Source organism: Anoplophora glabripennis, unplaced genomic scaffold (genome assembly GCF_000390285.2).
Source record: "Anoplophora glabripennis isolate ALB-LARVAE unplaced genomic scaffold, Agla_2.0 scaffold149, whole genome shotgun sequence".
NCBI lineage: Eukaryota > Metazoa > Arthropoda > Insecta > Coleoptera > Cerambycidae > Anoplophora > Anoplophora glabripennis.
The window spans coordinates 735,710-757,871 of record NW_019416248.1 but is presented as its reverse complement, the minus strand read 5'-3'; the positions used below and the strand labels follow the sequence as shown (position 1 = coordinate 757,871).

At 34.1% G+C, this 22,162-nt stretch overlaps 5 protein-coding genes across 5 annotated transcripts; all 5 read right to left on the bottom strand.

Annotated features, from left to right (window-relative positions):
- Positions 1 to 636: 636 nt before the first annotated feature.
- Positions 637 to 3,725, bottom strand: LOC108911696 (glucose dehydrogenase [FAD, quinone]-like). Its single transcript, XM_018716690.1, has 3 exons — positions 3,626 to 3,725; positions 2,645 to 2,860; positions 637 to 2,102 (listed from the first exon to the last, which is right to left on the bottom strand). The coding sequence occupies exons 1-3, from the start codon at positions 3,723 to 3,725 to the stop codon at positions 637 to 639; spliced, it is 1,782 nt and encodes a 593-aa protein (XP_018572206.1).
- Positions 3,726 to 4,361: 636 nt separating this feature from the next.
- On the bottom strand, positions 4,362 to 7,303 carry LOC108911706 (glucose dehydrogenase [FAD, quinone]). The gene is made up of 3 exons (XM_018716703.1): positions 7,063 to 7,303; positions 6,346 to 6,561; positions 4,362 to 6,116 (listed from the first exon to the last, which is right to left on the bottom strand). Exons 1-3 carry the CDS (start codon positions 7,259 to 7,261, stop codon positions 4,657 to 4,659), a joined length of 1,875 nt encoding a protein of 624 aa, XP_018572219.1. The 5' UTR covers positions 7,262 to 7,303; the 3' UTR covers positions 4,362 to 4,656.
- Positions 7,304 to 8,458: 1,155 nt separating this feature from the next.
- Positions 8,459 to 12,161, bottom strand: LOC108911705 (glucose dehydrogenase [FAD, quinone]-like). Its single transcript, XM_018716702.1, has 3 exons — positions 11,773 to 12,161; positions 10,599 to 10,814; positions 8,459 to 10,471 (listed from the first exon to the last, which is right to left on the bottom strand). The coding sequence occupies exons 1-3, from the start codon at positions 11,969 to 11,971 to the stop codon at positions 9,027 to 9,029; spliced, it is 1,860 nt and encodes a 619-aa protein (XP_018572218.1). The 5' UTR covers positions 11,972 to 12,161; the 3' UTR covers positions 8,459 to 9,026.
- Positions 12,162 to 14,448: 2,287 nt separating this feature from the next.
- LOC108911695 (glucose dehydrogenase [FAD, quinone]-like) lies at positions 14,449 to 16,480 on the bottom strand. The gene is made up of 3 exons (XM_018716689.1): positions 16,309 to 16,480; positions 15,944 to 16,159; positions 14,449 to 15,890 (listed from the first exon to the last, which is right to left on the bottom strand). The coding sequence occupies exons 1-3, from the start codon at positions 16,478 to 16,480 to the stop codon at positions 14,449 to 14,451; spliced, it is 1,830 nt and encodes a 609-aa protein (XP_018572205.1).
- Positions 16,481 to 18,558: 2,078 nt separating this feature from the next.
- LOC108911712 (glucose dehydrogenase [FAD, quinone]-like) lies at positions 18,559 to 20,907 on the bottom strand. The gene is made up of 3 exons (XM_018716709.1): positions 20,674 to 20,907; positions 20,199 to 20,414; positions 18,559 to 20,137 (listed from the first exon to the last, which is right to left on the bottom strand). Exons 1-3 carry the CDS (start codon positions 20,861 to 20,863, stop codon positions 18,684 to 18,686), a joined length of 1,860 nt encoding a protein of 619 aa, XP_018572225.1. The 5' UTR covers positions 20,864 to 20,907; the 3' UTR covers positions 18,559 to 18,683.
- Positions 20,908 to 22,162: the final 1,255 nt, after the last annotated feature.

Here is a 22,162-nt window from a genome sequence, read left to right as displayed (position 1 = left end):
TATATAACTATATTTTTACTCTTTGTCAAAATAATCGGAAATTAATAGAGCAACTAATTTCAAGCAAAAAATGTTTCATACCTAAGTCCTATTGTGGCGCAGGGCCTCATAATTCTGCAGTGGTACTCATGGACCTGTAGCTTGGCCTCCACGGTCTCCATACCTCAACCCTTTAGATTTTTTTCTATGGGGTTGTCTAAAAGATAAAATTTATTACAGTCCATGTGAAAATATAGAAATATTTCACCACAAAGTCAGTTCAAAACGTTATAAACATATTAGATTGATGATTGAGCTTTGTCTGTACGAGAATGGACGACACTATGAAGTATTTATGTAGGATTCGTGGAATATTTGTGTATTTTGTTTTATTGAGTATTGATTTTGGTTTGGTTTGGTGGTAGGAAAGGCGCAAGTTTTTTCTAATTTGAGCCACCTTGTATATCTTACTGTTTCCAAGATGCCAATGGTGAGCCATGAAAACGAACCACCCTGTATAATATAAAATGGTGAAATATGGCTGTATCCTAATTGTTGTCGGCTTCTTCAAGGGCTGATGAAGTAACGTCAAAACAGCTGTTAAACATTTGTATTTTTGTTTTTGATAAATATAATAAAAATAAGAATGACATTAATTTAAAGGTATGGCTCACTATAAAATCGAATCCAGCAGCGTTTAATTTCATCCGCAGCTTTCTCCGCTATCATAAAAGTTGGGGCGTTGGTATTTCCAGAAGGTATTTTGGGCATAACCCCAGCATCCACTACCCTCAACCTTTTCGTACCATGCACGAACAGTTTTGAGTTTACCACGGAATTTTTCCTTGATCTACCCATTCTGGTAGTGCCAACCGGATGATACAGAGTCGTGGTCACTTGCTCTACCATACATTGCCAATATACGTCAGTACCCTCGGTATAATTTGTGCAAACTTTAAATATTGACGCATACGTAGCGTTGATCGACTTGAAAGCGTGAGTTTCTAGTAGTTTTAGGGATTCTTTTATGGCTTTGAGCATAGTGTTCTTATCTTCCTCCACTGCGTAATAATTATAGTCGATATTGGGAAAGTCCAGAGGATTGTTCAATTTTAGCCTAACGCTTCCTTTAGATTTTGGATTTAGCAGTATGATCCACACGATTATATCATTATAAGGTTTTGCTAGAACTTCAAGTTGCTCCATTACTTTTGCGTTCGCGTTTAATATTCTCGCTCCATTCGGAGTGAATCCTGGGGGTATGGTTACTATTTGCTGGATATCTGGCACTGAGCTTTTATTATTGTTTACGTTAATGAAACTTACGGCTTCTCCATTGATTGCTGCTGTGTATGGTCTCTGGCCATTCAAATACCTTTCAAGTAATACTTCTATGGTTTCGTTAAATAGAGTTATATTAGTTCTAATGTTTAAACCAATGAACGCGGGATGATCCTCCATGTATAATCCGACAGGTAGGTCCACTAAGGTCTCGACTCCGATCCTGGTTAATTCTTCTTGGGGACCTATTCCAGATATCATTAATATTTGGGGAGTATTTATAGCACCAGCAGAAAGTATAACTTCCTTATTAGCTCTGGCTTCATACTTTCTCCCATCTTTTATGAATTCAACACCAAGTGCTGTTTTTGTATCCTTATCTATTATCAATCTAGTAACAAATGCATTTATGGTAACGTTAAGGTTTGTTCTGTCTACAAATGGATCTATGAAGGCTCTTCCACCACTGGCTATTTTGTTACACTTGATTGTAAATTGCATTTTCGAAACGCCTATTTGATTTTCTCCATTATAGTCTATTATTTTGTAGCCTAATTCTTCCATTCCTCTTAAGAACACTGAAGTAAATACAGTTGGCTCGGTGTAGTTGACATCTAACAAACCACCTTTACCGTGGTACCCTGGGTCTCCGTCGTCGATGTGGGAATTTTCTGTCTTTATAAAATAAGGCAAGACGTCTTTGTAGCACCAACCAGGATTGCCCATCTCCTCCCATTCATCGTAGTCGGCTTCGTTACCCCTCGTGTACAGTTTTCCGTTGATAGTGCTGCTTCCTCCCAGAACTTTACCTCTTGGACAGACGCACTGATATTGGTCCATTGCTAAAAAAGTTATAAAACCGTCAGAAAATAAACCTTAATGGATGTTTTCTTATGGGACAGTCAGCATAGTTTAATTAATTGTGGTTTATCTTATCTAAATTTAAATAAATATACAAAAGAATGGGTCAAGAATTGAGTTCATAGATCAATTTTGCCCAACAAGAAATATCTTGCACTGAGAAAAGAAAATTCGAAACAAACAGCAAGTTAACGTGTCGAAGGTTTCTTATCAAAATGAATTATGGTTTGGCAAAACTAACTCTATAAAATCATACTCTTGACTGACCCTTTTGGCGTCATAGATTATTTACATAGTTTCCTTTTAATATGATAAAAACGCAGTTAACAATTGTCACCGTTTAACAAAATAAATACATGCTTTTTTGATGAATAAAGAGGTAGAAGTAGAGATAGAGATGGGGAGAAATGCGGACAGAGATGGAGATAGAGATAGAGATAGTGATAGAGATAGAGATAGAGATAGAGATAGATTTGGCAAATAGTTGTAGACAATAACTGAAATGATTTAGTTAGTTAGTTACCTCTACAGGCCCTTGTTTGCGGCGTACTTAAGTAGCCCCAATTCATGTCAGTCGAATAAAGTTCTGTGGTCATTCCTGGAATGTCACTGAAGTCATTTTCTGGACCTCCAGCCTCTAACAGGAGTACTTTCCACTTCTTGATCTCTGTCAGTCTGTTGGCCAAGAGAGTGCCTGCCGATCCTGCCCCAGCAATGATAAAGTCGAACGTCCCGAAATCTGTACAGACGAAGCAGCACTAGTTATTTTTGTGTTAAGAGTGAAAAGTGATACGTCAGTGAACCAGACTGATAAACTTTTTCCTTGTAACACATACATTTTTCTACAATCGTTTAGTAAAACAAAGCAATATTTTATCAATCATTAGCTTTATTGTAGCAGAACGGTAAACTGAAGCAGGTAATTTACTTTTTAGTATTTATATTTTTTCAGGCTTTAATAACAATTCTTGATCTTTTGGGCATGTAGGAATTGTATTCTGACATGGAAAAAACCTGGTCAGTGCCTACTGAGATATAATCATTTGAATGTATAGAATATAGGTTAGTTGGTTTAAATCGTGAGAAATAATTAATTTAGTTAAGTATTTGACGAGCAACTGAACATTTGGCCAAATGAAAAAAATCAATTTGCAGGACAATATTTGAGAACAACAACAAAATGTTACATTTAAAATAGTATTGATAACTTTTTATGGTCATTAATAAATGCCAAAGGTAATAAGGTGTCTAAGATTAGATTCCTGAAGAACACCTGATTCAGTTGTAGCCGTTACAGGTGACATGAAACAGTATACACTTATTTTTATATGTCTGTAATAAAGCGTGTTTAAAATAAACAATTTATGTTTCATGAAGACTATGATTTTTTACATATATTTTTTTAATATTAAAGTCAAATGACCCAGTAATTTTAAAACAGTATAAATCAACTACATTTGTCAGTAGCAAAAGAATATTTTTTTTGTAATAAAATATAACTCACCAAATGTAACATTTCTCTGCGAGGGAGAAACGAAAACTAGCTTCGAGTTGTCTACCGGTAAAACATAGCTACTACCTGTCGTGATGTTGTCCAGGACCATTTCGATAAAGCCCTCGGTTGTCTGGTTCGCAAAACAGCTTTGCTGTGTCAAGATCTGACAGGGAAGAATGAGCAACACACATAATTTTAAATAGTTCATCTCGACGACAGAATTTGAAATACAGTTAAAACGTGATTCGCGGTTTATTTAAACGTTTGGATACGTTGTAATAAAAATTTCTGTATATACAGAGTGTCCAGCGTTATCTTACGGTTAAGGAATTTATAATTTTGCGCTCGTTACACAGCATACGTATGGTAAAACCGGACTTTATATAGAACCTGATTAGTCATTGACAGTTGCTGTTTAGGGTAATACTCTGATTATTTCAAGTGCTTCACAATATTTGCGTGACCCCGTTGTAGAAAGTTGCTGTTAATTATAGTCGGTAAAATAAAGTCTTATATGAGCATATCCATCTGCAAATAATAGTAAAAATAAAGGTCAACAGATCAGCATAGAAACATTTTTTTTATAGATGTCATTGCTGAATACTTTAACGTTTTAAGGTAGTACTTAAAAAACAGAGATAAGAGAAAATACACCTAGGTATTACTACTAAGTAGTTCGAAATATTAATGTCATATATAATAAAATTTTTAAAGTTTGGTCGGGTATGCAGTCAAAGCTAACATAAACATCTAAAATCTTTTTTATTGCTCGAGCTTTCGGAATTATTCCTACCCAAGGAGATTATGTCTTATGTCTACATATCGTTAATATAAATCGGTGAACGTGAATAATTTTTGTCCGCATCTTCAAGGATTGATGAAGTAACGATACAACAGCTGTCAAGCAATTATATTTTTGTATAATGCTTTGATACATTCATCTAATATAGTTAAAATAAGAATAGTTTAATAAAAATATGTAACAATTGCCTGATGCTTTTGCAGAATTATTAACAAACAGGCAAAAGAACGGAAAAAAGTTAGGGTTTAAATTCGTTTCCAATCCAGTAACTTTTTATTTCATCTGCAGCTTTTTCGGCAATCATGTAGGTTGGTGCATTAGTATTTCCGGATGGTATTTTGGGCATAACCCCAGCATCCACTACTCTCAATCTGTTCATACCGTGCACAAACAGTTTCGGGCTTACCACGGAATCATTGCTTGATTTACCCATTCTCGTAGTTCCAACAGGATGATAGAGAGTAGTGGTCAGGTATTCGATCATACAACGCCAGTAGTCGTCTGTCCCTTCAGTATAATTAGTGCAAATATTATACGTTGAAACGTATGTGGCATTCACGGCCTTGAAAGCGGCAGTTTCCAGTAGTTTTAATGATTCTTTAATGGCTTTGAGCATGGTTTCAACATCTTCATCATCTTCATAGTAATTGTAATCAATAATGGGAAAGTCAAGAGGATTGTTGGATTTCAATGTGAGGCTTCCTTTAGATTTTGGGTGCAGCAACACCAACCATATAATAAAATCGTTGTAAGGATTTGATAGTTCCTCAAGCTGTTCTATTAATTCCATATTCAAATTCGTTGTTCTCCATTCATTTGGTGTGCCTTCTGGAGGTGTGCCTACTGTTTGCTGAATATTTGGTACTGAACTCTCGTTGTCGTTTACGTTTATGAAACCGAAAGAATCTACATTAAACGGCGCCGTATAAGGCCTGTGGTTGTTTAAGTAATTTTGTAAAAATATTTCTATAGACTCGTTAAACAACGTCTGGTTGCTTCTGATGTTTAAACCAAAGAAAACCGCATGATCTTCCATGGCTCTTCCAACTGGTAACTCAACTAATGACTCCACTCCAATTTTATTTAATTCTTCTTTAGGGCCTATTCCAGATATCATTAATATTTGTGGGGTGTTTATAGCACCGGCAGAGAGTACAACTTCGTTTTTAGCTGTGACTTCGTACTTTCTCCCATCTTTTATGAACTCGACACCAAGTGCTGTTTTTGTATCCTTGTCTATTAATAATTTAGTAACAAATGCGTTTACGGTAACGTTAAGATTTCTTCTGTCTAAGAATGGATCTATGAAGGCTCTTCCACCACTGGCTGCCTTATTTCCCTTGATCGTAAACTGAACTCGTGAGACACCAATTTGACTTTTGCCATTATAGTCAACTACTTCATAGCCTAATTCTTCCTTTCCACTTATGAATACCGAAGTAAATATGGTCGGTTCAGCGTAACTGACATCTAACAAACCACCTTTACCGTGGTACCTTGGGTCTCCGTCGTCGATGTGGGAATTTTCCGTTTTTATGAAATAAGGTAAAACTTCCTTGTAGGACCAGCCAGGATTGCCCATTTCTTCCCATGTGTCGTAGTCGGCTTTGTTACCTCTGACGTACTGTTTTCCGTTGATGGTGCTACTACCTCCTACAACTTTACCTCTGGGGCAGACACATATACTTTGATCCATTCCTGAAAAAAAAATTGATTGATGGAAAAGAGTCAGCTAGATAACTTGTTTTCCTCAGATTACTTTCACCACCATTTGTTTTTTTACCACCAACGTTTTATATTAAGACAAATCAGGTAATTCGAAGGGAAAAAACAGATAAAGGAACTCCCCCACAGAAATCGTATTAAGAAAAGAGCGTTATAAAAAAATATGCTCATTATCGAAATTTAGGTTTGTTCGATGACTCACCTTTACACGCTCGTTTTTGTGGTATGCTAAAATATCCCCAATTCATATCTGACACATAAAGCTCTGAACTCATTCCTGGAATGTCACTGAAGTCATTTTCTGGACCTCCAGCCTCTAACAGGAGTACTTTCCACTTCTTGATCTCTGTCAGTCTGTTCGCCAAGAGAGTGCCTGCCGATCCTGCTCCAACAATGATGAAGTCGAACGTCCCGAAATCTGTACAGACGAAGCAGCACTAGTTATTTATGTGTTAAAAGTGAAAAGTGATACGTCAGTGAACCAGACTGACAAACTTTTTCCTTGCAACACATACAGACATTTTTCTACAATCGTTTAATGAAACAAAGCAAACATTTTATCAATCATTAACTTTATTGTAGCAGAACGGTAAACTAAAGCAAGTAATATACTTTTCAGGATTTCTATTTTTACACCATTTAGTATAAATAAATATATATAGCCTACTGAGATATAATCATTAGAATGTATCGTAAATTTGAAGAATGTAGTTTAATCTCATTTAATAATAATTATACACTTATTTTTGTTGTTGTATTGTTGTTTCATGAGAGCTAAGATTTTAAAAAATAAATTATGATGTAATTTTTTTAACTATTAAAGTCGAATGATCCAGTAATTCTAAAATAGTATAAGCACTGTCAAACTACATTTGTTAGTAGCAAAAGAATATTGATTTTGTAATGAAATCCAACTCACCATATGTAATATTTTCCTGCCAGGGAGAAATGTAAACTAGCTTCGAGTTGTCCACGGGCAAAACATAGCTACTACCTGCTGTGATATTGCCCAGAACCATTTCGATAAAAGCCTCGGTTGTCTGGTTCGCGAAGCAGTTTTGCTCTGCGAAGATCTGACAGGGAAGAATAAGCAACACACATAATTTTAAATAGTTCATCTCGACGATTGAATTTGAAGTACTGTTAAAACATGATTCCCGATTTATATAAACGTTTGGATACGTTGTAATCTCTGTATATGTGTCCAGCTTGGTTAAGCAATTTATAATTTTGCTCTCGTTATACAGCATGGGTATTGTAAAACCGTACGTTTTATAGAACCTACCTAGTCACTGGTAGGTGCTATTTTGGGTGACACTCAACTAATCACGTTATTTGCGTGAACCCGATGTAAAAAATTATTGTTAATTATAGTTGGTAAAATAAAGTTTTATATTTGTATATCCATCTGCAAATAATAGTAAAAATAGAAGTAAGTTAAGTATAAGGAGACAGATTACATTACATATAACTAAAAAAAATCCAAGATATTTTTATGCGAACAAGGGTGTTAACAACATAATTGATATCTTAAGCTCAAAAATGGAATATTTTTATTGTGTAATTACTTTATAGTTTAGAAAGAAACATGTACAGTTGTGACTATATGTGTTGTGTGTTTAAATTTAAAATTATATGCAAAATAAAGAACAATAAAGTAGATTATATACGGCATAATGTATAGAAAATCCAGTTACGAAAACTTTTATTAATACTTCACATAAATAAAAATGGACTTGTTAAAATAAAATAAAATTACTACTCATGGAAAGTAGAAAAATTTTATAGCATTTTCTTGCATTATAAAATCATATTTATCTTTGTATCACGAATATGCTACTGCAGCAATTGAAATCTCAAGAAGTAACGAACACAAACTACTGTCAAGGTCGTTTTACAGCAAAATAATAGCGATTAGATTCGTTTGATGTACCCTTATCTGTTACATACAGTTCTGATTGTTGTTCTCAGGCTAAGTCCTGTGGGGGCAGATCCACTATCAGAACCTTAGGCCAACCCTGATGTTCATTTCTGTCAATGTTATTATATATTTGATATTAATTAAAATATAAAATAACAAAAAATTTTTTTAAAATTGCAATGTTTAATTTTTTTATTAATTCCAAATAATTGAGTAAAGATTATTGTTTCCATAACGAGGCAGGCTATGTCCTATGAAAATAGACAAATTAAAAATTATGTCAAACAATACATGACAGCTCTTACTTCGTGCGAAATTAGTGTCATTCGTGTGAGATATATTGTATATTATATAAAATCTAAACATATAGTCGGGTATGCATTCAAAGCCAACATAAAAATGTAAACCCTTTTTTATTGCTCGAGCTTTCGGAATAGATTCCTTCTTCAGGAGATTATGTCTTATGTCTAAGTAATATAATATAATGCGGACCGAGTCCAGTTACTAAGTGACGATATGTGTGTTGCGAACAGTTATATAGAAGGCGAGAGTCAGATTTAGAATTGATTGACGTTTTTTGAAAACATAATAATATATTCAGCATTATTACTGTATTTCTTTAAGTTATATAAATTACATAATCAAGTTTAGAAGTTTAATTCATATTTAAGTCAATAAGACTACAATAATATAAAACGGTGAATTTGACTAATACTAATTTTTGTCCGCATCTCAAGGCCTGATAAAGTAACAATACAACACCTGTCAAACAATTATATTTTTGTATAATGTTTTGATACTATCATCTAATATAGTAAAAATAAGAATGACATTAATAAATTCTTTTAAAGCGTACCTATGTGCAGTTTTTAATATCTTAATATTTTTTCTTTATAACAAAATTAGAAAAATAATAGTTATAATGATATACTAGAAAATGCATTTTAAAAATATATGGGTTACTACAGAAGCCAGTAACTTTTAATTTCGTCTGCCGCTTTTTCTGCAATCATATAAGTCGGAGCATTGGTATTTCCAGAAGGTATTTTGGGCATAACCCCAGCATCCACTACCCTCAACCTTTTCGTGCCGTGCACAAACAGTTTCGAGTTTACCACGGAGTTTTTCCTTGATCTACCCATTCTGGTAGTGCCAACTAGATGATAAACAGTCGTGGTCAATTGTTCTATCATACATTGCCAGTAATCGTCAGTACCCTCGGTATAATTTGTGCAAACATTAAATAGTGACGCATACGTAGCGTTGACCGACTTGAAAGCATCAGTTTCTAGTAGTTTTAGAGATTCTTTAATGGCTTTGAGCATAGTGTTCTTGTCTTCCTCCACTGCGTAATAATTATAGTCGATATTGGGAAAGTCCAGAGGATTGTTCGATTTTAATGTAACGTTTCCTTTAGATTTTGGATGTAGCAGTATGATCCATACGATTATATCATTATAAGGCTTTGCTAGAACTTCAAGTTGCTCCGTTACTTCAGCGTTCGCATTTAATATTCTCGCTCCAATCGGTGTGAATCCTGGGGGTACGGTTACTAATTGCTGGATATCTGGCTCTGAGCTTTTATTATTGTTTACGTTCATGAAACTCATGGCTTCTCCATTGATTGATGCTGTGTATGGTCTCTGTCCATTCAAATACCTTTCAAGTAATACTTCTATGGTTTCGTTAAATAGAGTGATGTTAGTTCTAATGTTTAAACCAATGAACATGGCATGATCCTCCATGTATAATCCGACAGGTAGGTCCACCAAGGTCTCAACTCCGATTCTGGTTAATTCTTCTTGGGGACCTATTCCAGATACCATTAATATTTGGGGAGTATTTATAGCACCAGCAGAAAGTATAACTTCCTTTTTGGCTCTGGCTTCATACTTTCTCCCATCTTTTATGAATTCAACACCAAGTGCTGTTTTTGTATCCTTATCTATTATTAATCTAGTAACAAATGCATTTATGGTAACGTTGAGGTTTGCTCTGTCTAAAAATGGATCTATGAAGGCTCTTCCTCCACTGGCTATTTTGTTGCACTTGATTGTGAATTGAATTCTCGACGCGCCTATTTGATTTTCGCCATTATAGTCTAATTCTTTGTAGCCTAATTCTTCACTTCCTCTTAGGAACACTGAAGCAAATATAGTTGGATCAGTGTAGTTGACATCTAGCAAACCACTTTTACCGTGGTACCCAGGGTCTCCGTCGTCGATGTGGGAATTTTCTGTCTTTATAAAATAAGGCAAGACGTCTTTGTAGGACCAGCCAGGATTGCCCATCTTCTCCCATGCATCGTAATCTGCTTTGTTACCCCTCACGTACATTTTCCCGTTGATAGTGCTGCTTCCGCCTAGGACTTTACCTCTTGGACAGACGCACTGATATTGATCCATTGCTAAAAAAGTTACAAAACGATCATGACAAAATTTTAATGGATTTTATATTATTTACTTAGTTTTTTTTCTTTTAATATGATAAAAATGCAGGTAACAATTGTCAAAATAATTCAATTAGTTAGTTACCTTTACACGACCTCGTTTGAGGCGTGCTTAGATATCCCCAGTTCATGTCAGTCGAATAAAGCTCTGAACTCATTCCTGGAATGTCACTGAAGTCATTTTCTGCACCTCCAGCCTCTAACAGGAGTACTTTCCACTTCTTGATCTCTGTCAGTCTGTTCGCCAAGAGAGTGCCTGCCGATCCCGCCCCAACAATGATGAAGTCGAATGTTCCGAAATCTGTACAGATAAAGTAGTAATAGTTATTTATGTGAAAGGTGATACAGTATCGATCCAAACTAAAAAACTTTTTCCTTATATTACATGCAAGAATTTTTCTATAGTCGTTTAATGAAATAAAATAATATTGTATCAATCATTACTTTTTAGGATTGATATTTTTAGAGCCTTTAATAACAATTCGGAATTATTTTCCGACATAGTAGATTTTTAACTATCTACCTATTAGTATAAATAAAACTATATAGTCTACTGACATACATATTATAATCATTTGAATATATAGAATATACCTAGTTCATAAGAAATAATTAATTTAATTGCAAATTTGAAGAATGTACTTTAATCTCATTTAATCATTTTTGTTTGTTCCAATACCTGACACCAAGACGGGCATTTCAAGAAGATTTGTAATTATAGAAGAAGGATTTTGCGTGAATGCTGTTGAAATATGCAGAAAATATATTTCTCTGTGCTCAATTCGCCTAACACAAGACATATTCTTTTTAAGATACATCAATCAAAAATGTACTTTTCAGTCTATTGGAATCAAGGTACCCTCAATAGTTGCTTCATTCCTGAATATCGCAAATCTAGAAGCATATACTGACCATTGTATGAGGCGCACTTCGACAACTTTATTGGCGAATAAAGGAATAAGGAAAATGTAGCTGTTACAAGAATAGACATCCATAACTTGTGCATATTCCTCACAAACTTCGGTAGATGTTATGCGTTTCGAAAATGATGGCGACAATTCTACAAGGGTTGTTATTAACGGAAAGGAAGTTAAATGTGACAAAACAAAAAACGAAATGTCTATTACTATAAATGTAAATGTTAATGTTAATAAGTAAATAAATTAAATTTGGATTATTATAGGTTTATGGTTCATATGTGAGGATAAAATAAATTATGTAATTTTTTTATATTTATTTTGTAATAAAATCTAACTCACCATAGGTAACATTTTCCTGCGAGGGAGAAACGTAAACTAGCTTCGAGTTGTCCACTGGCAAAACATAGCTACTACCTGCTGTGATATTGCCCAGAACCATTTCGATGAAAGCCTCGGTTGTCTGGTTCGAGAAGCATCTTCGCTCTGTCAAAATCTGACAGGGAAGAATCAGGAATACACATAATTTTAAATAATTCATCTCGCCGATAAAATGTGAAATGAAATCCTCTTAAAACATGATTCGCGGTTTATATAAACGTTTGGATACGTTGTAATAAAAATCTCTGTATATACAGGGTGTTCAGCGTTATCTCTGGGCTAAGGAATTTACTATTCTATAACTTGCACTCGTTACTCAACATACGAATGGTAAAACTGTACTTTATATAGAATCGGTCTAGCACTGGTAGGTGTTATTTTGTGTGATACTCGACTGATCGTGTGACCTCGATGTAAAAAGTTGGTAAAATAAAATTTTATATTTACATATCCATCTGCAAAGAATAGTAAAAATTGAATAGATTAGCGTAAAAATTGTTTTCTATTTACTTTAGTGTTACTGTTAAGTATACGGAGGATATAATTAATGTCATATCTACATTTAAATAAAAAAATATTCCAAAAATATTATTATGCAAACAAAGGGTTAACAACTTTAATCTTAAGCTCGAAATGGAATATTTTTATTGTTACTTTATAATTTAGGCAGAAAAATGTACATTATACTGTTCATTGTTAACATGCAATCTAAGGGGAGGCAAATTTAAAATATCAAAATGCATAATCTTTAATAATTGTTGAGTATAAACATAGTAGGAAATAAACAAATAAATTATATTTTAATTCTGCAAATCATAAAGCATTTATCAGTTTGTCAGTGCATCCCAGATTTTATGTGGATTTCTAGACGTAAATTATTATCATTGGTAATACAAAGGAAAGTTTGAAAAAATAACAAAATCTGTTTTTTTAATGGTAATAATATTAGATAACTGACCGTAGTTTTCTATTAGGATCAACTTTTCTTAATAACGATTGTCGATATTGTAAAAAATAAAGGTACTCTTGAGCAAAATTTTCATTTTTCGACAAACTCCGTAACGATAGCAAAAAAATTGAAATCTGATTATTTCATTTTGGGTTTTAGGCCACACAGAACTTTTTATCAAGAGAATCTTTTTTTCATAAAACCAATAATAAGAAAGTATATCGACTTTCAGTTTTTTAATTGTAGCTCGAAAACGAAACAAAATTTCGGTGTAGTTCATCAAAATGGGAACAGTTTTAAAAAAGCAAATAAATTTAAAAAAATTAGTTTTTTTTTATTTTTTTTAATTTTTTACTAATTTACATTAAAAACGTGGAAAATCTGAAAACGCATCATTTTGAAGGGAATCTCATCTAGTTTTTTGTACAACACTTTTCTTTGCCTGCTTCTACTAAAAAAAAAAAAATTGAGCCAAAACAGTAAAAAAATCTTATTGTTTTAATTTTTTAAAATTATTGTTTATTGACGATTTTTTGCATATTTTTTTTTAATTATTTTAAATAAGCCATTTTGATGAGAAATTCAATTCTCCACAAAATTTTTCCTATGAACTAACTATAACGAAATTTTGCTTCGTTTCGAGCTAAATTTAAAAAACTGCAAAAGTGCATTTTTACCCCTATCTTCAATTTCAACTCTAATTTAATAGCTCCCCGCGGTTTTCTCATTTTTAATGACCCTTCGAACAAGTTCCTGTGATGAAAATCCTTAAACAAATTCTTCCTTTTTTGATAATAATGATAATTATAACTTATAAGTGTAAACGCGAAGAAAATCGAAAAATTGGCTAATTTAAGTTTGAGCAGACATATATCAGTCAATTTTCATCCAAAAATATTGTACCTCTTTTTTGAAGAAAATTTTATCACCCTTTTTCTATGAAGCAATACATATACTTATACCTATTTACCTAAAAAAGAACTAGAGGCAAAAAAGTAAAAAAAATCAAAAAAATATAATTTTTTGCTTTTTTAAAAATTGTTTATTAACGATTTTTTGCATAAATTTTCCTTTTAAATTTTTTAAATAATTCTCTAAACTGACAGGGGTGCATTTTCACCCCTATCTCCAATTTCCACCCTCTAATTTAATAGCACTCCGCGGTTTTTTCATCTAAAATGACCCTTTAAACGATTCATGCAATAAAATTGCTTGAACGTCATAATTCCTTTCAACCCTGTTTTTTTTTATATAATCAATAGCCTAGATGTTAAACGTTATTTTCGTAACTTTATAATTTGTCTGTTTGGATGTCTCTGATAACATCGCAGCTTATTCAGAAGCTCGCTAATAACTGTATGGAATCACTCCAAAATTTTTTAATCTTATATTATGTCAAATTTGAATAAAAACATTTTTTGATAGGCTTAGGTTAAGTGTTTTAGTTTTTTAAAAACGCAAATAAAAACGATAGTAGATAAGATAAAGAATATCTGTAACTTCATTTAAATAAAAAAGGATTAGTAGTAATTATGTGAGATATTCGCAAATTTTTACTGCAGAATATTGTTTAGTTAAAGATCTAAAAGCATTAACTTAAATACGTTAAGCGTTGCAAAGCATAAACATGCATAAATCAAATTTTTCTTTATTTTAAATACAATTTATTTAATTAGCAAACAGTTCTCTCATAGGTGGTCTCTTTTAATATAATCAGCAGCCTTTTCCGTAATCATGTAAGTAGGAGCATTGGTATTTCCAGAAGGTATTTTAGGCATAACCCCGGCATCTACTACCCTTAACCTCTTCATACCATGTACGTGCAGCTTGGGACATACAACGGAATCTTTCCTCGACACTCCCATCCTTGTGGTTCCAACAGGATGATACAAAGTCGTTGTCAAGTGCTGTATCATGCAGTGCCAATATTCCTCCGTACCCTCGGTATAATTCGTGCAAATTTTATAAATTGGTACGTATCTGGCGTCAACAGACTTGAAGGCATCGGTCTCTAGTAGTTTTAGCGTTTCGTGTATAGCTCTGTGCATTGATACCATGTCTTCCTCCACATGGTAATAGTTGTAATCTACTTCGGGAAAATCTAGAGGACTGCTGGATTTCAAAGTCACGCTGCCTTTGGATTTTGGGTGTAGCAATACCAGCCATATTACTACGTCGTTGTAGGGCCTTGCTAACGTTTCAAGCTGTTGTTCATATTCTTCCCTTAAATTTAAGATCCTCCATCCGTCGCGACCAACCCCTGGAGGCGTCATGGCGATTTGCTGAATATCTGGCACCGAACTTACTTTATCCTTCACATTGATGAAACCCATAGAATCGACATTGAACGCTGCTGTAAAGGGTCTTTGATCATTCAAGTACTTTTCTAGAAGAATTTCTATGGAATCGTTGAATAACGTCTGGTTCGTTCTGATGTTCAAACCAACGAACACCGCGTGATCTTGCATGGCTTTTCCAACAGGTAAGTCAACTAGAGTCTTCACTCCAATTTTGTCCAACTCTTCCTTAGGGCCTATACCAGAAAGCATTAGAATCTGTGGAGTGTTTATGGCACCAGCAGAAAGTATAACTTCCTTGGCTGCTCTTACCAGGTATTTCTTCCCACCTTTTATAAATTGAACCCCATGCGCGGTTTTGGATTCTCTTTCAATTATTAATCTGGTAACAAAGGCGTGTGTCGTAACATTAAGGTTTTTCCTGCCTAGGAATGGTTCTATGAAGGCTCTTCCACCACTCGCTATCTTGTTACCGTTTATGGTGAACTGAACTCGTGAAACTCCTATTTGGTGTTTGCCATTGTAATCAGTTATTCTAGCACCTAGTTCTTCATTACCTCTTAGGAACATCGAAGTGAAGACTGTTGGATCAGTGTAATTAACGTCTAATAAACCTCTTTTACCGTGGTAACCAATCTCCCCATCGTCGATTTGACTATTTTCCGTTTTGATGAAGTATGGCAACACATCCTTGTAGGACCAACCACGATTACCCATCTTCTCCCAACCATCGTAATCCTTTTTGTTGCCTCTTACGTACATTTTGGCGTTGATGGTGCTAGAGCCCCCCACAACCTTACCTCTTGGGCAGACGCATCTATTCTCCTCCATCGCTGAAAGAAGATACATGACCAGAACAGAAATATGCTACAAAAACGATTCTTACCTTGGCACGCTCGCTTTTGAGGTGTTGATAGATAACCCCAGTTCATGTCGGTCAAGTAGAGTTCTTGAGCCATTCCAGGGATGTCGCTGAAGTCGTTCTCTATTCCCCCGGCTTCTAGCAAGAGTACTTTCCACTTCTTGATCTCCGTCAGTCTGTTGGCCAATAGAGTACCAGCCGATCCTGCTCCAACTATCACGAAATCGAATGTCCCAAAGTCTGTTTCAATAAAAAAATTTGTTAATTTGATTAGCAAGCTTCTATAATGTGTTCTTTGCTAAAGTTAACGTACAGGTTCTGAGCTATAGGTCAATACTGACTCCTTAGCAGCTTGAAGTCGATGATATCTTTCAAAAATCGATACTTACTATAGATCTCATTTTCTTGGTCTGGAGAAACGAACAACAACTTGGAATTGTTAACGGGTATAACGTATTCGTGACAAGCTGTTAAGTTCCTGAGCACCATGTCGATGAAGGCCTCGACAGTGTTATTTGCGGTGCTGGAGGAATGCGCCAGTTGGTAACAAAGAAGAATCATTAGCGAGCATAGTTGTAAAGTATACATATTAACAATTTAAACAGCGTTTTTCGGCGGCTTTTATAATGAACCCGTATCATGTTTTTGCATATAGAGGGGACTGAGCTGAATGTAGTTAACTTTTCTGCGTACGGGGTGTCAAATAATAGTAGTAACAAACTTTTTAAACCCATTGTATGCTTTAGAATAAAAAAATAAAAGTTACATATTCTAAACCAGCGCAGAAAAAAATAAATTAAAGGTTTTGATTTTGAAAAAAAAATTATTATATCAAATTTTATTTAGAATTTCATAAAATTGGAATTTTGAAACATACAGGGTGTTCTGAAAGTTCGTCAGGAAACTACGGGAGGTTATTCTATGGATTAAAATAATAGCAGTATAATAATATTTTTCCAGTTTCATAATCCTCGAATATTTCAGTTATTGGTTATTCGATTAACGTAGGTATTACATTTTTTATATCATTTATAAACTTTTTCAATTAAAACTGAGTGGAATTTATGAAATAATTACATTACAAGCACTTTAAATATTACGAAATGAGAAAGACATATAAAAAATACAGTATACTTTTCAAATATATGAAATTTTTTTCAAATATATTGAGCGAATGATACGGAAGCCAAATGCGTTGTCATGGTAATAGTTATATCACGTCAAGATCATATATAAGCGTAATAAAATTTCCATTTTGTATGCTTAAATCGAAACAGTTAAAACAAAAAATAATATCCAAATCGACTGAATACAATATTACAAATACATACTACAAATAATACATGCTTATTAAAAATATTTTTTTACCCTTGTAGATTTTATTGTATAATTAACTGTCTATTAATTACTTTTTTTGCAGTAAATTTGCATCTCAGATAATAAAGTAGAGTAATGCAGTACTAAATATTTTATTTAAAATAAGTAGTGATTACATACATAACTGGCATAAATTATGAAATAATTGCACATAGATAAGATCAATTAGCACGAAAAGTTTGCCAAAATATAAGTAATTGCACATCTTTTTTATATGAGGGCTCTACACTTAAACTGCTTCTTCTTATAGAAATTGTTTGGCTATTTGGTGTTGAGATAATTTTCTAATTTTCTTGCTCTAATCATTATTTCAAAGTGATAACTGTTAAATTATTTTCATTTTACTTTAAGTAAAAAGGCAAAATTTTCCTCATCTCCATTTTTTTTAATTTAACCACAAATTAAAGTAATTATGATTCAGATACCCTATGACGTTCAAGATATTTTATTACATGAATCGTTCAAATGGTCATTTTAGATGAAAAAAACGTGGAGTGCTATTAAATTGGAGGGTTAAAATTGGAGATAGGGGTGAAAATGCTCCGCTTTCAGTTTTTTTATTGTAGCTCGAAAACGAAGCAAAATTTCGCTATAGTTCATAGGAAAAAATATTTAGAGAATTGAATTTCCCATCGAAATGGCTTATTTAAAAAATTTAAAAGGAAAATTTTGTGCAAAAAATCGTTAATAAACAATTTAAAAAAAGCAAAAAATTAGATTTTTTTGATTTTGTTTACTTTTTTGATTCTAAGTTGTGAAAATCTTTATTTATTATTAACAAATAAAATTTTGAGATAATTTTTTATTATGTAAAGATCCAATTTGTTGTAAAAATAATAAGAATTATAATCATTATTACCCGTATGTTAAAAACGACGAAAATCTAAAAAATATTTAAGTTTGGCCGGTTATAACTCAGTCAATATTAGTCCAAAAATTTTTGGAAACGCATCGTTTTGAAGGGAATCTCATCTACTTTTTTCGTACAGCAATTTCCTTTGCCTACTTCCACTAAAAAAAAAAATAGAATCAAAAAAGTAAAAAAAAATCTTATTTTTTGCTTTTTTTTAAATTGTTTAATAATGATTTTTTGCATACAATTTTTCTTTTCAATTTTTTAAATAAGCCATTTCGATGGGAAATTCAATTCTCTACAAAGAGCTACAATTAAAAAACTGAAAGGGGTGCATTTTCACCCCTATCTCCAATTTCCACCCTCTAATTTAATAGCACTCCGCGGTTTTTTCATCTACAATGACCCTTTGAACGATTCATACAATAAAATTCCTTTTAACCCTGTTTTTTTAGATATAATCAATAGCCTACTTTACTAGTTTCCAAAACCATGTTATAAATTATTATTGTTTATAAACTTAAAGTAAATTATTCATAGCTGTTTCCCCGTGGCAATAGACCTATGGTACAATCCCTTAATTTCATCAGCAGCTTTCTCCGCAATCATGTAGACCGCAGCGTTAGTATTAGCAGAAACTATTCTGGGAATAACTCCAGCATCCACCACTCGCAATCTCTCCACACCATATACAGTCAGCTTGGGAGTTACTACAGCGTCTTTACTTGAGTTACCCATTCTCGTAGTGCCTACCGGATGGTACATGGTCGAAGTCAAATGTTCGATCATACAGTGCCAGAATTCGTGAGAACCCTCCTTATGCTCAGTGCAGATTTCTATAACTGGAATATAAGTAGCGTTGATCGATTTAAAAGCCTTCGTTTCCAGTAGCTTAAGGGTTTCTTCTACACCTTTGTGCATGGTTCTCAAGTCTTCTTCCTCAGCGTAATAGTTGTAATCGACGTTGGGGAAATCTAAGGGATCTTTCGATTTCAATGTAACACTACCCTTGGATTTTGGATGTAGTAATATTAACCACACGTGCATGTCAGTGTAAGGATTCGATAATGGTTTTACATCTTTTAGATTTAAAACTTTAATTGCTTGGCTATTTTCGAATGGAGGCACCATGAGCACCTGTTCAATGTTTGGTACTGAACTTTTCCTGTCGTTTACATTAATAAAGCTTACACAATCTGCATTAAAAGCCGCCGTCAAGGGTCGCTGGTCGTTTAAGTACCTTTCTAGAAGTACCTCTATGGAGTCATTGAACAATGTATGATTGGTTCTGAAGTTTAAACCCGTGAACGCTGCATGGTCTTCCATGTTTAATCCAACGGGTAGGTCTACTAGAGTTTCAACACCGATTTTGCTTAACGCTTCTTGGGGGCCTATTCCAGATATCATTAATATCTGAGGGGTGTTTATAGCTCCAGCGGAGAGTATAACTTCTTTCTTAGCCTTGGCTGCGTATTTCCTTCCGTCTTGTACGAATTCAACACCAAGAACTCTCTTCTTTTCTTTATCTATTATCAGTCTGGTAACGAAAGCATTTATAGTAACATTGAGGTTCTTTCTGTTCATAAAAGGGTCTATGAAAGCTCTCCCGCCACTTGCTATCTTGTTACCCTTAATGGTGAACTGAACTTGAGAAACGCCTATTTGTTGCTTGCCATTGTAGTCGTTCAGTTGATATCCTAGCTCTTCTTTACCTTTCAGGAATATGGAAGTGAATACAGTAGGAGCAGTGTAGTTGACATCTAGCAGGCCTCCGCTGCCGCGATAAGGAGGATCTGGGTTGTAAATATGGCAATTTTCTGTTTTCTTAAAGTAAGGTAACACGTCCTGGTAAGACCATCCAGGATTGCCGAGTTTTTCCCAAGCATCGAAGTCATCTTTGTTACCTCTCGAGTACATCTTTGCGTTTATAGTGCTGCTGCCTCCAACTACTTTCCCTCTAGGACAAACGCACTTACTTTCCTTCATTGCTGAAAAAACATTTGATTTACATTATTTTTTGCTATATTCCAGTTTTTTATCGGTACTCACCTTTGCATGCTCTTTCCTGCGGTGTGCTTAAGTAGCCCCAGTTCATGTCAGTCAGGTAAAGTGGCAACGCCATCCCTGGGATGTCGCTGAAGTCATTTTCTTTGCCTCCAGCCTCCAGTAAGAGAACCTTCCATTCTTTGATTTCGGTCAATCTGTTGGCCAACAGAGTGCCAGCTGAACCAGCTCCGACTATGATAAAGTCGAATGACCCAAAATCTACACAAAAGCAGAAAATGTCTGTGACTTCAACAATTACAAAAATGTTTTGTTAATGAATATTAATTCCAGTCATACTTTATGAAACATTCCTGAATAAAAAGCGGAAACAATCTTGTCTTTGTTTTATTTAATAAGATCTTGCATTGCTTACTTCCCAATTCTTTGTATCCTTGTATTATTATTTTAAACTATTTAGATTATTGAATATTCTCAATCGCATACTTTTCAAGTCGAAAAAAGTCACCACGCTACTTACCACGAAACTCTTCTCCTTTCGAGGATCGAACGGAGCATAGATTTTCGTTATTCACAGGCAATTTGTAATTGTCACAAGCAGTTAAGTTGCTGACGACCATGTCCACAAACGCTTGGAACGTCTCATTGTTCGTTTCAGCCGAAAAGCTCCAAGGAAGAACCAACAACGCACATAACTGTAAATAAATCATCTCCGTTATAAATACTCGAACACTACAAAAATACACTTCGAAAGCTTATGTAGATAGTGCGAGTGTAATAATTATTGTACAATATAAAGGGGGGGCAATTGTAGTGTTTATCGCTGGTTATATATTTAATGGGCTTGTTAAAGTATTCTAAGAATTATTGGTCTTATTGCAACCAACTATATTAAAGTAATGCGTCTGCATCTAGGAGCACTTGTGTGATAAGTTTTCAATGTAGAAGTCTTAGAGCCAGAATGATCTGCCTCAATTCGAGACATCGAATCTTCAAGTATTTATTCTGCGTTTTCCATCCTTCTTAAACTATCCAGGGATTTTTAGCTGCAAAGGGACAAGTTTCATTTCAGTGTACCACATCTTACTTTCTTATTATTCAAGAAACTTTGATTTAGTTATAAATTTTATAATCAATAAATCATTAAGGAAACGTAGGTACATATATTCAAGTAAATGAGTTTTCTAACTGCTTCCACATTGCGTAATAGACAAGTAGGTCATTAAAATTGATAAGAAAACGTTTTTTTTTTATAAAACTGTCAAGTAAATTAACTACTATTAATTGCATGGTCAACTTTGGAACGTACTGGAAAAATGCTTGCTAGATACTCGTGTTCATTAAATTCAGAATATATGTCTTTCTCGTAACTTCTCTACTTGTCTTTATTTCTTCCACTAACGAAACAGTGATACCCATTAATCACGGGGATTATTAGAAGTGTCTAATTTAATCACACCCATGGTCTTGTCTTATTTCAATCCCGACTTGCCTTCATGCGTCTTTGTCCACAAGGATTCTTGCTCAGCAAAAAAATAGACACAGGTTGAAATTGTTCCCCAAACTTTGCTTGTTTCTTTGAGAACATAATTTAAACAGACTTGTTATTTTAGAATCCTGATTACCTGTCGTTTACGTAAATGGTGTACCTTCACGTGCGTAAACACCCAGGAAAACAATTAAGATTGTTACAGACAAATAAAAGATTGTTTGCTCAAATCATCACCACGTAACGGCATCACATGGCCTGATGAGAGGACAATATCCCGGATCGATTGCGCCTTCTCAGTTACAGACGGAAAAGCTTCCACCTGAATTCGCAGTCACGTGGAAGCTGTGTATCGCTCATTATGTACAGAGTGGTTGTCTTTTAAATTGATGCAAATTTATGTTAAATTCACGCGAAATCGTTAATTGCTTTGATACTGCATAATGAAATATTTCTTTATACAAATAAGGTACAGACTTTCACAAATAAGTTTGCGTCTGAAGCAGCTCTACCCACTCCT